The sequence below is a fragment of the Macaca fascicularis genome, chromosome 15 (genome assembly GCF_037993035.2).
Source record: "Macaca fascicularis isolate 582-1 chromosome 15, T2T-MFA8v1.1".
NCBI lineage: Eukaryota > Metazoa > Chordata > Mammalia > Primates > Cercopithecidae > Macaca > Macaca fascicularis.
Window position 1 is genome coordinate 65,822,802 of NC_088389.1, and position 10,943 is coordinate 65,833,744.

Consider the following 10,943-nt stretch of genomic DNA (forward strand, 5'->3'; position numbering starts at 1 on the left):
TCCCGCCTCGACTTCCGGCCCCTCTGTGCGCAAGCGCAATATGCCCCCTGGCGTTTCCCGATTCTTTTTCCGGATTTTCAGCCGGGTCTTCCGGGGAGGAGAGCAAAACAACTTGGTGCACTCGGAGAGAGCCTGCAGGGGGCGGGGTGTTGGTGGAAGGAGTGGGAGGGGTTTTATTGTAGCAAGGCGGGGCCTCAGTTGAGTGGGTGGGGCCTGCGGGCAACTAAAGCGGCATAGGGCGAGGGCGGGGCCGGCAGGGCGGGGCGGGGCTGGGAAGCAGTCTGGCGGGGTTGTAAGACGCCGCGCTCAGCTACCATCGCTGGGCGGTCAACAAGCGCGGGCCTGGCTCAACGCGGTGGGGCGAGGAGACCACGAGGCGACCGGGAGCGGCTGGGCTCTCGGCTGCGCGCCCTTCGGCCAGGCCGGGAGCCGCGCCAGTCGGAGCCCCCGGCCCAGCGTGGCCCGCCTCCCTCTCGGCGTCCACCTGTCCGGGGTGCTGCCAGCGGGCATGACCGACCCACCAGGGGCGCCGCCGCCGGCGCTCGCAGGCCGCGGATGAAGAAGAAGACCCGGCGCCGCTCGACCCGGAGCGAGGAATTGACCCGGAGCGAGGAGTTGACCCTGAGTGAGGAGGCAACGCGGAGCGAAGAGGCGACCCAGAGTGAGGAGGCGACTCGGAGCGAAGAGATGAATCGGAGCCAGGAGGTGACCCCGGACGAGGAGGCGACCCAGAGCGAGGAGGTGACCAGGGAGGAAATGGCGGCACCTGGGCTCACCGTGACTGTCACCCACAGTGAGTGTCGGGCGCCGGGTGGGCTCCTTGCTGGCCCCGAAAGCCCGGCGGGGTCTGTGGGTTTAGTCACGTGTTCTCCAGAAGCGTGTGACCTTGCGCTTGTCCTGGCGTCCGGAAGCTTGGGTTCTTGGTTGTGTCCGTGGAACTGTCTTTTGTATACTTTTCCATGTGGCCGGTGTATTTTGTCTCTGGCCATTTGTGCGATCCTGGGTGTTCGAGCTTGTCCGCGCTTTACGTCGTGGGCCTGGTTGTGTTTGTGTGCCCGCGCAGTTATTGTGGTCTTTGTGTCAGGCATATATTTGGCCATGTGGTCTACGACTGCTCCGTGTGTAATGAGTCAGAACTTCGTGCCTGCCGGGGTGCTCCTCATCTGCTGAGTGCCTTCTCCGTGTGCGCCACTTGAGTTGGCTGTGGGTCTAAGCGTTGTACTCTGGGCATCCTTTGGGTCTGCCTACTGTTGGAGTTGACACACAACCAAATGAAGTCAGTACACCGGAGAGCTAAGTCCATGAGGTTTCCCCAGAACCAGCTAGGGGAGGCTCAAGGGTCTGGGAATCTGGAGACCCGGATTCTAGATCCTGCAGTTTAGAGTGACCTTGGGATGGACGGCTTCTTTCTAAGAATCCAGTTTCTCCTCTGTGAAGTAGATTTGGTAACCCTGGCTCCCGCTGACCTCACGCAGCTGTTGGGGGAACCGAACCTTGGTGTAATGTACTGGACACAGGCTCCCTCCTTATTGTCCACATCCCTGGAAAAGAACTGGCGTCTCTTCTTCAGAAAGAAAGGCTCTGCTGTTCGTATTCATTTGTCTGTCTGCTTAGCACCAATCATGGATGCACTCAAGTGTGTCCAGTGGGAGAGACAGAGGAAAGCAGTCACTTGCCCGTTACAGCAAGCGAGACGAGACCAGTACAATACAGGGTACAAGGCAGTCAGGCCACAGGAAGCAGATGGCTTGTGATGAAAAAGGTGGGCTTGGGAATCAGCTAGATCTGATGTCAAGTTCTGATTCCAACAGTTGGGTCTCCATAGGCAGGCCTTAACTTGCCTGAGGTCACAGTTTGCTCATCTGTGAAATAAGAAGTAATAGGTAGATCTACTTCTTGGGGGTTTTTCTGAGGATTAAATTTGATTATGCATGAAATGCTTAAAATGTTAGCTGATATCATTCATATTGTTAGTTATTATAATAGAGGAAACAGAGATCCTTGAGGAGGTCACCAGAGGAAAGCTGGGTGGCATGGGGGCAGGCTTTGTGGAGTAGGTGGCATATGAGCTGGGCCTTGAAGGCTGGGTAAATAAATGTAATGAAGTGTCACCCTCTGTTGGTTTATGTGAAAGAATCATCTTTGTCAAATGCTTTTCTTTCTCCCCAGGCAATGAGAAGCACGACCTTCATGTTACCCCGCAGCAGGGCAGCAGTGAACCAGTTGTCCAAGACCTGGCCCAGGTTGTTGAAGAGGCCATAGGGGTTCCACAGTCTTTTCAGAAACTCATATTTAAGGGTAGGCATTTCTTTTTCTTTTTTTCTTTTTTTGAGACAAAGTTTCACTCTTGTCGCCCAGGCTGGAGTGCAATGGCGCGATCTAGGCTCACTGCAACCTCCGCCTCCCGGGTTCAAGTGATTCTCCTGCCTCAGCCTCTCGAGTAGCTGGGATTACAGGTGCCCACCACCATGCCTGGCTAATTTTTGTATTTTTAGTAGAGACGGAGTTTCACCATGTTGGCCAGGCTGGTCTCGAACTCCTGGTCTCAGGTGATCCACCCACCTTGGCCTTCCAAAGTGTTGGGATTACAGGTGTGAGCCACTGCGCCCGGCCAAGGGTAAGCATTTCTTTTCCAGCTTTTCCTTATGGCCAAGCGACAGTTTTAAAACTGCTTAACTTTTCCTAATAGTCACTCTGTTTTCAAACTGGGACAATTTTTATTTATTTGTTTATTCATTCAGTTCTTCAACAGATATTTATTGAGGACCTGCTAGGTACTGGACACTTTCAAACATCTGGACAGGTGTCAGATTTGAAGTCTTATGATGATGGCAGAAATCTCACCATTTTTGATGAAGCTCATGGGCAGTCTTCCCTGGCTAGGTTAGATCATCTTCCCATTATATGTTACCATGGTACTCCCTGTTGTTTTTGCATCACTTCTATGAAATTACTATTAAATAATCATTTTCTTAGTTGCTTAACATCTGATTTCTCTGTTAGAATAATAGCCTCCGTGAGGGGGGAGATACTGCTGTGTTTCCAGTGCCTCACATTGTTCTGACTCAAAGGAGGTTTTGAACAAACTTACTGGGGACCTGGATGTGGTGGGCTCAGTGGATGGATGATGCTCATTTCTGCCAGGACCCACACCCTCCTGGCCCCTGTCCCTTGTCTTCCCACTCCCCTGAGAATCCATTATTCTGGTATCCACTGGGGAAAGACTTATCCCATTGGGTGTCAGTCATTATAAATAATTTAATAATAAGAGGCATTTTATTTATATTTCGTAATGTAATGTATTATCTTTAATTTTTAAAAATATTTTATTTCTGAATTATAAACACAATAGAAATTCATGTTTCAAAATAGAGGAATGCTTGAAAAAGAAAATGTTCCCCTGGATAAAACCCCTCAATAACACTGGGTCATCAGCATTCATTGTGGCATTGGAGTTTCCTGCAAAAAATGAGCTTTAATGCCTATTGTAGACTGTAATGCCTACTGAAGACTTTAAAGTCTTCTGTAGTGTGGTTCATCAGCCCCCGATGCCTGAATATTTGGCTCTTTCCAGTTTCTCACTAATATGAAAAGGTTGCACTGAATATTATTGTATAGTAGTTACTGTGGAGTCACATGTCCAGTTATTTGTTTAGGATGAATATGTAGAAATGAAATTACTTGGCCGGGCGCGGTGGCTCAAGCCTGTAATCCCAGCACTTTGGGAGGCTGAGACGGGCGGATCACGAGGTCAGGAGATCGAGACCATCCTGGCTAACACAATGAAACCCCGTCTCCACTAAAAATACAAAAAAATTAGCCGGGCGTGGTGGCGGCGCCTGTAGTCCCAGCTACTCGGGAGGCTGAGGCAGGAGAATGGCGTGAACCCGGGAGGCGGAGCTTGCAGTGAGCCGAGATCGCGCCACTGCACTCCAGCCTGGGCGACAGAGCGAGACTCCGCCTCAAAAAAAAAAAAAAAAAAAAAAAGAAATTACTGGGTCATGGCACCCTCTAAAAAGATACCAATTCTCATTAGTGAACACACTTATCTATTTCCTGTATCCTGCTGAAATTTATTTTCAGTGTGGTACAATTATTACAAGTTGGCCTACCTTTCTCTTTTTAGGAAAATCCCTGAAGGAAATGGAAACACCATTGTCAGCACTTGGAATACAAGATGGTTGCCGGGTCATGTTAATTGGAAAAAAGGTAAATTGCTTTTTCCATCAGAAATCCTCAGAATCAAATGATTGAAGTCTTTTATACAGGTTTCGGTTTAGAAGACCAAATTGGGGACCCAGATTCTGCATTGATAAAACCCTTCTCTAAACAAATACAATCTTTACTTGTTTTACAGGATTACCAATTTTGTTGTTCTCATACCCTCCTGCTCCTGTTGATTAGAACTTTTGCTCTAGGAAATAGGAGTGGTTGTGCTGCCTTAATAATATGTTTTTTGTTTTGGTGGTAGAATCTGGGTCTGGTTAAAATGGTGCCTGGGACAGGTCTCATTCACTTGGAGTAGAATTAGCAAGAGTCTGGTGTTAAAATAAACTTGTAGATATTAAGAATAATCACTCTGTTCCAGTTCAGGAGCCTCTCCCTTTAACCAACCTTTTAACTAAAATCTCCCACAAGGGAAAACCTTTGACTGGAAAGAAAGGTTCAGACTAAGGAACTGAGGGGAAAAAAAGACAGATGAGGTCAGCAACCCTTAAGGTGATGAGAGGGCTGTGGCCAGCCCTGCATTGTGACACAGCGGAATTACTGAGCATATGAAGTTCCCTTGTTTTGAGTGAGGTGACTGAGTAGAGAGAGGGCAGAGATTCACAAAGTGAAGGCAAAGAAAATCTAATCCAGACTTGGAACTGCCTGGAGACTGGAACTCAGAACTTAGCTACAAAGAGGAATGAATAATTTGGGATAGCATAACTAAGCAGAAAGCTGCTAGACCTATCTGTCAAATGTTTACCTGAGAGAAGGGGGAAATATTCTAAATTTCTTGCTTCAGGGTCCGGGAGAATGGTGATGGGGAATAGGCAGAACCAAGGAGTCAAGTATGAAGAAACTATAGGACTTTTACTTGGAGCTGACACAGAGCTTATGGAGTGAAGTGTGAAGTCAAGGAGGGCACCATGGCACATACCCGTTGTCCCAGCAAGTCAGGAGTCTGAGACAGGAGGATCACTTCAGTCCAGGGGATTGAGGCTGCAGTGAGTTATGATCATGCCTGTAAACAGTCACTGCACTCCAACTTGGGCACCGTAGTGAGACTCTATCTCAAAAAAAGAAAAATCTGAACTTAAGTCTACTCTACCTCTTTTGGACTGTGTGATCTCATGTTACTTTACTACATTAAGCCTCAGTTTCATCATCTGTAAAACAGCAGTACTTCCCTGATGGAGTTGTGGTAAGGCTTAAAAAAATAATATAGGTAAGATGCTTAGGATAGTGTGTGGCATGTAGGAAGTGTTCAATAGAAGTATTCATCGTTGTTAACCAGCATCATGTTAAACAGGAGCGCTCAATTGGAGGCTGCCATTTAGGAATTCCCTTTAAAGGAATGGTAGAATTCCACCTGACTTGCCATTCTGGACTCCTCACAAGTGTTCACTGAAATGTGATTACCCTCCAGGCTTCAGTCTTGGTTGTTGATCAGTCTAGGGCTGAGACTGAATCTGGCAGTTGGATTGTCTCCATTCTCTGTACCCAAGCTGTCAGGGCCCACACCAGAATGTTTGCCTAACACCTGTCTAGTCTGGAGTCTTTGTAGATGGAAAACTTGATGTATAACCCTTTGACTTGACTTCCAAGAAGCAACAGAGTTAAAACCATTATTTCTAGGTGAGTGGTTTCGTGCAGTTGTGGTCAGGTATTTTTCCTGACAGAGGCTACTGTTCTTGTTGATTGCTTTTTCTTTTTTGGGGGGAGAGGGGGCAGTCTCGCTCTGTCACCCAGGCTGGAGTGCAGGTGCACGATCTCAGCTCACTACAACCTCCACGTCCCAGATTCAAGCCATTCTCCTGCCTCAGCCTCCCGAGTAGCTGGGACTGCAGGCGCCTGCCACCATGCCCGGCTAATTTTTTTGTTTTTTTCAGTAGAGACAGTGTTTCACCATGTTGGCCAGGCTGGTCTCAAACTCCTGACCTTAAATGAGCTGCCCACCTCGGCCTCCCAAAGTGCTGGGATTACAGGCGTGAGCCACCACACCCAGCCTGTTCTTAAAGACTGTTGGCTTTATTTTCTTCTTAAACATTTTAGAACAGTCCAGAGGAAGAGGTTGAACTAAAGAAGTTGAAACATTTGGAGAAGTCTGTGGAGAAGATAGCTGACCAGCTGGAAGAGTTGAATAAAGAGCTTACTGGAATACAGCAGGTAACTCTCTTCATGGACCTTGACTTTCTGCCTTCTATCAGAGCTTCCTGGATATAACTTGTGGTTACGGGGACAGGCTCTGCAGTCAGACTCCCTGGGTTCAGATCCTGGATTCACCCTTTCTCTTACTGAGAACAAGTTTATCTTTGCCTCAAGTTCCTCATCTGCAAAAAGGGAATAATGGTGACATTTCCCTCTTAGGATTGTTGGGAGCATTAAATAATGTAGATTGAGCTTGACACATACTAAGTGCTTTATAAGCATTTATTGTCATAGTTATTGTCAAATCCCAGCCAGCATCCATTTATGCTCACAGGAGAGCACCTGCCATGCTCAGATCATGAATTGTCTGAAATAGAACAAGTAGCTTCTCTCTCTCTGGGCTGTTGTAATGTGTTTGGCAAGGCAAATGACATTTTGTTGGTTCATAGAAGGTCCAAGTTAAACATGATAGTGGGGTTGGAGGGGGTCATCCTATTCAATTCCTTATATTAGAGATGGGGTACTGAAACCCAGTAAGGATTAGGACTAGCTCAAGACCACTTATTTATTTTTCCTTCTCATTGTGTAACATTAATTGGGGTGTGTTTTGGCTTTTTTTTTTGAGATGGAGTCTCACTCTGTCACCCAGGCTGGAGTGCAGTGGTGCAATCTCAGCGGCTCCCTGCAGCCTCTGCCTCCCAGGTTCAAGCGATTCTCCTGCCTCAGCCTCCCGAGTAACTGGGATTACAGGCGCCGCCTGCCACCACATCTGTCTGATTTTTTTGTATTTTTAGTAGAGATGGGGTTTTACCATGTTGGCCAGACTGTTCTCAAACTCCTGACCTCAAGTTATCTGCCCGCCTTGGCCTCCCAAAGTGCTGGGATTATAGGTGTGAGCCACCGTGCCCGGCCTGTATGTTTGTGTTTGCCCGGCCTATATGTTTGTGTTTTAATTACAGAATACATGCTGACTGTACAAAAGTTTTAAGTGCATGTATAGGCACTAATATGGAAAATAAAAATTATCCATGAGGCCCCAACTCAGAGATAACCATTATCGAAGCCTGAAATATATTTTTCATCTTAAAAAAAATTGATATAATGTTATATACACTTTATAAACTATTTTTTTGGATAAAAAATTAAACATTTTCCTATGATGGTATTTTTCAAAGCTTGCATGCATTTCATCTTGTATAAATGTATCATTTACCTAGCCAATTCTGTATTGTTCATTTAATACTATTTTTACCATTATGTGTAATGCTTCTTTGACTATCCTTGGACATAAATCTTTTTTGACCATTCCTGGTTTTTTTAGTAGAATAAATTCTTTGAGTTGGAATTGTTGGTTGATGTTTAAAGCTCTTGCTACATGTTGTGAAATCTGTATTTGTAGCTCTTGGCTGTGATAAACATCCTCAGAGATCCCTGCTATCCAACTCTTGTCACCAGCTAACTGGTCATTAGGCCAAGCTATGTGAGTGAACCATTAGACAATTTGATAAAAATAAGCACTGCTGCCATTCGTTAGCATGTGTCTGTGCCACAGGTTAGTGACACATGTACATATATTCCCTTTACCTCACAGTAACCCTCTAGGGTGTGAGTATCATAATCTTCATTTTTAAAATGAGGGTACTGAGACATGAATAGGCTAAGTAATTTGCTCAAGATCACAAGTTAGTAAATGGCAGTCAGTTTTCAAGCCTAGGCTTTGAAGACTCTAAGCCTGTGCTTTTAACATCTGCTTCTTGTGTACAGGATACATTTGTGATTGGGGGCTTCACTGGCACCAAGCCTCAGGAGGCATTCGCAGCCACAGTGGGTCATGCGAGGTAGAGCAGACTGCAACCTGATAGAATTCTTGGACTGGCCCACGGCCAGTCTTTTAAATTTTTCCAAGAGATGAAGTTGTGGATCTGAAATGTGGCCTGGCCTGCCAGGGCTATGTTGGACTCAGTGTGATCGCTTCAGTAGTATTGTGGCATGGAGTTTTCCATCAGCCTCAAAGAACCCTTGCAGTAATGCATTATTTCCCACAGGGTTTTCTGCCCAAGGATTTACAAGCTGAAGCTCTCTGCAAACTTGATAGGAGAGTAAAAGCCACAATAGAGCAGTTTATGAAGATCTTGGAGGAGATTGACACACTGGTAAGTAAATATTCAGCTGAGAAGAACTAGTTTTGTCTTTATTTCAGTCACATTCACTCTTCCAGTAATGTACTCTCCTATTGTCTGAGCAAACCCATCACTTAAGAATATTAAGCATCTGCTTTTGTGTGCCAATCACGTTGCTTGGTCCTGGGTGAATGCACAATGATAAGACAGTTCCTGCTTTCTAGGCACTCACAGCCCTCCAGTATAGGACTTTTATCATTTATACTTATGTTTGCCAGTAGCATCTGTAATCATCATGAAGCTGGGACCCAAGGAGTCCACGATCTCATGGTCAAGGAAACAGGTTTTCACTTTCTCTGATACTCATGTGACTGATAATTCTGCAGGCCTCATTACTTATAGAGGATTCAGCCAGACCCAGATCTTGTGAGGCTGCTGAAAATCGTTAACTCAGGGGTTCTCTTTTGCAGATGATAGTAATGATATCTCTAGCCTGATGCTTCATTCTTGAAGGTGAACTGCACTGTGTGTTTCTGTTGGCCAGGGAGGGTGTAAAGAAGCAGCAGCGCCGGGCGCAGTGGCTCACGCCTGTAATCTCAGCACTTTGGGAGGCCGAGGCGGGTGGATCACAAGGTCAGGAGATCGAGACCATCCTGGCTAACACGGTGAAACCCTGTCTCTACTAAAAACATAAAAAATTAGCCGGGCGTGGTGGCAGGCGTCTGTAGTCCCAGCTACTCGGGAGGCTGAGGCAGGAGAATGGCGTGAACCCAGGAGGCGGAGCTTGCAGTGAGCCAAGATTGCACCACTGCACTCCAGCCTGGACGACAGAGCAAGACTATGTCTCAAAAAAAAAAAAAATAGCAGCAGCAGGCACTTTTCCTGTCACAATGAGCCCATGGTCTGGCCAGGGCAGAGTATCCATACATACGAAACAATAAAAAAACGAAGTCTGTGTTACAGATCAGTTCCTACGGGCCAGACGTTGAGAATACAGGGAGCTTTTATAGGGACAAGAGCCATGGGAAGGCAATATAGGATACAGACTCAGGGAAAGGGTTCCTGAAAATGGACATCTCGTTTACATTGGTGACCCGTGACCTGTTTTATATACTGTGGGTGTTTCTTATGTGTTCTCATGTCATTTTCACTGAGGATTATTTGTTACATGTTTACTATTTACTAACTTGTATTATCAACTTACTCTTCCATAGATCCTGCCAGAAAATTTCAAAGACAGTAGATTGAAAAGGAAAGGCTTGGTAAAAAAGGTTCAGGTGAGTTGTGTAATAGTGCACCACGAGGCGTAATATGTTAGTGTGTAGGTATGCATGTTTATCTCTTCAGAGTCGGTAGTATAGCAGCATGGTGTGTGGTATGGGCCTGTTTTGGTTATTACTTATTTATCAACAGGAACCCTGAACGTCAGAGAAGAGCCCCGTATGTCCCTGTAATTATATATGAATTTAAACTGTTTAGGGAGGGAACTCACTGGAGAGCAGATAGGGCTGACACGTTACACAATTCCTGGAAGCAGTATTCATGCATACATTGCTTCCTGCGATTGTTCAGGTGCTGTGCAGTGGCCTTGTGGCAAAGCTCCCTGCCTTTACCACCTTTTAGGGGATTGCTGGCCTGGAGCATGGTCAGAATGCTGGTCCTATGCTCCCTCCCTCCCCTTACCTTGGAACCCAGGCCAGTTGCCCATCTCCATTCATGCATAGTCTGTTTTGAGTCTCAGCCATGGGTTCCCCAGAATGGCTAAGCAAGTGGGCAGTGGTTGGCTATCCCTGGATGGGCCCTTACTGCCCTGTGTGTATTTTCTAGGCATTCCTAGCTGAGTGTGACGCAGTGGAGCAGAACATCTGCCAGGAGACAGAGCGGCTGCAGTCTACAAACTTTGCCCTGGCCGAGTGAGGTGTGGCAGAAAGAGGCTATGCTGCCCTGAAGAATGGCACCACCAGCTCTGCCGTCTCTGGAGCAGAATTTACCTGATTTCTTCAGGGCTGCTAGGGGCAACTGGCCATTTGCCAGTTTTCCTACTCTCACCCGGTTCTCAATGAAAAACAGTGTCTTTGTGATTTTGAATAAAGCTCCTGTCTGTTTTCTCCTTCTGTCTCTGTGGTTGTGCTGTCCAGCAATCCACCTTTTCTGGAGAGGGCCACCTCTGCCCACATTTTCCCAGGTGTTTGAACCTTTGGATGCTTTCTTTGGGCTGGTGAAAGCTCTAATTTGCCTTGGGCTAGTTTCAGGTTTATAGGCGGCCCCAGTCTTCAGATATATGAGGGCTTCTTTGCTCTTGTGATCACGTAGTCCCATAGCTGTAAAACCAGAATCACCAGGAGGTTGCACCTAGTCAGGAATGTTGGGAATGATCTAGAACAAGGTGTTTGGCACATAAGTAGACCACGTATCCCTCATTATGACCTAATTCCAGAACATCTGGCTGGGTTGTTGGTTTCTAGA

At 46.5% G+C, this 10,943-nt stretch overlaps 1 protein-coding gene across 4 annotated transcripts; it reads left to right on the forward strand.

Annotated features, from left to right (window-relative positions):
• Positions 1–252: 252 nt before the first annotated feature.
• Positions 253–10,587, forward strand: BAG1 (BAG cochaperone 1). Of its 4 annotated transcripts, XM_045373365.3 has the most exons (8): positions 253–793; positions 2,170–2,298; positions 4,127–4,209; positions 6,262–6,375; positions 8,403–8,510; positions 9,022–9,110; positions 9,692–9,754; positions 10,305–10,587. In XM_045373365.3, exons 1-7 carry the CDS (start codon positions 556–558, stop codon positions 9,723–9,725), a joined length of 795 nt encoding a protein of 264 aa, XP_045229300.1. In that variant the 5' UTR covers positions 253–555; the 3' UTR covers positions 9,726–9,754; positions 10,305–10,587. The 4 variants fall into 4 exon arrangements, with proteins under 4 accessions (XP_045229300.1, XP_073873442.1, XP_005581588.1 ...); XM_074017341.1 differs by lacking the exon at positions 9,022–9,110 and having other exon boundaries at positions 2,170–2,883; XM_005581531.4 differs by lacking the exon at positions 9,022–9,110.
• The last annotated feature ends 356 nt before the right edge of the window (positions 10,588–10,943 follow it).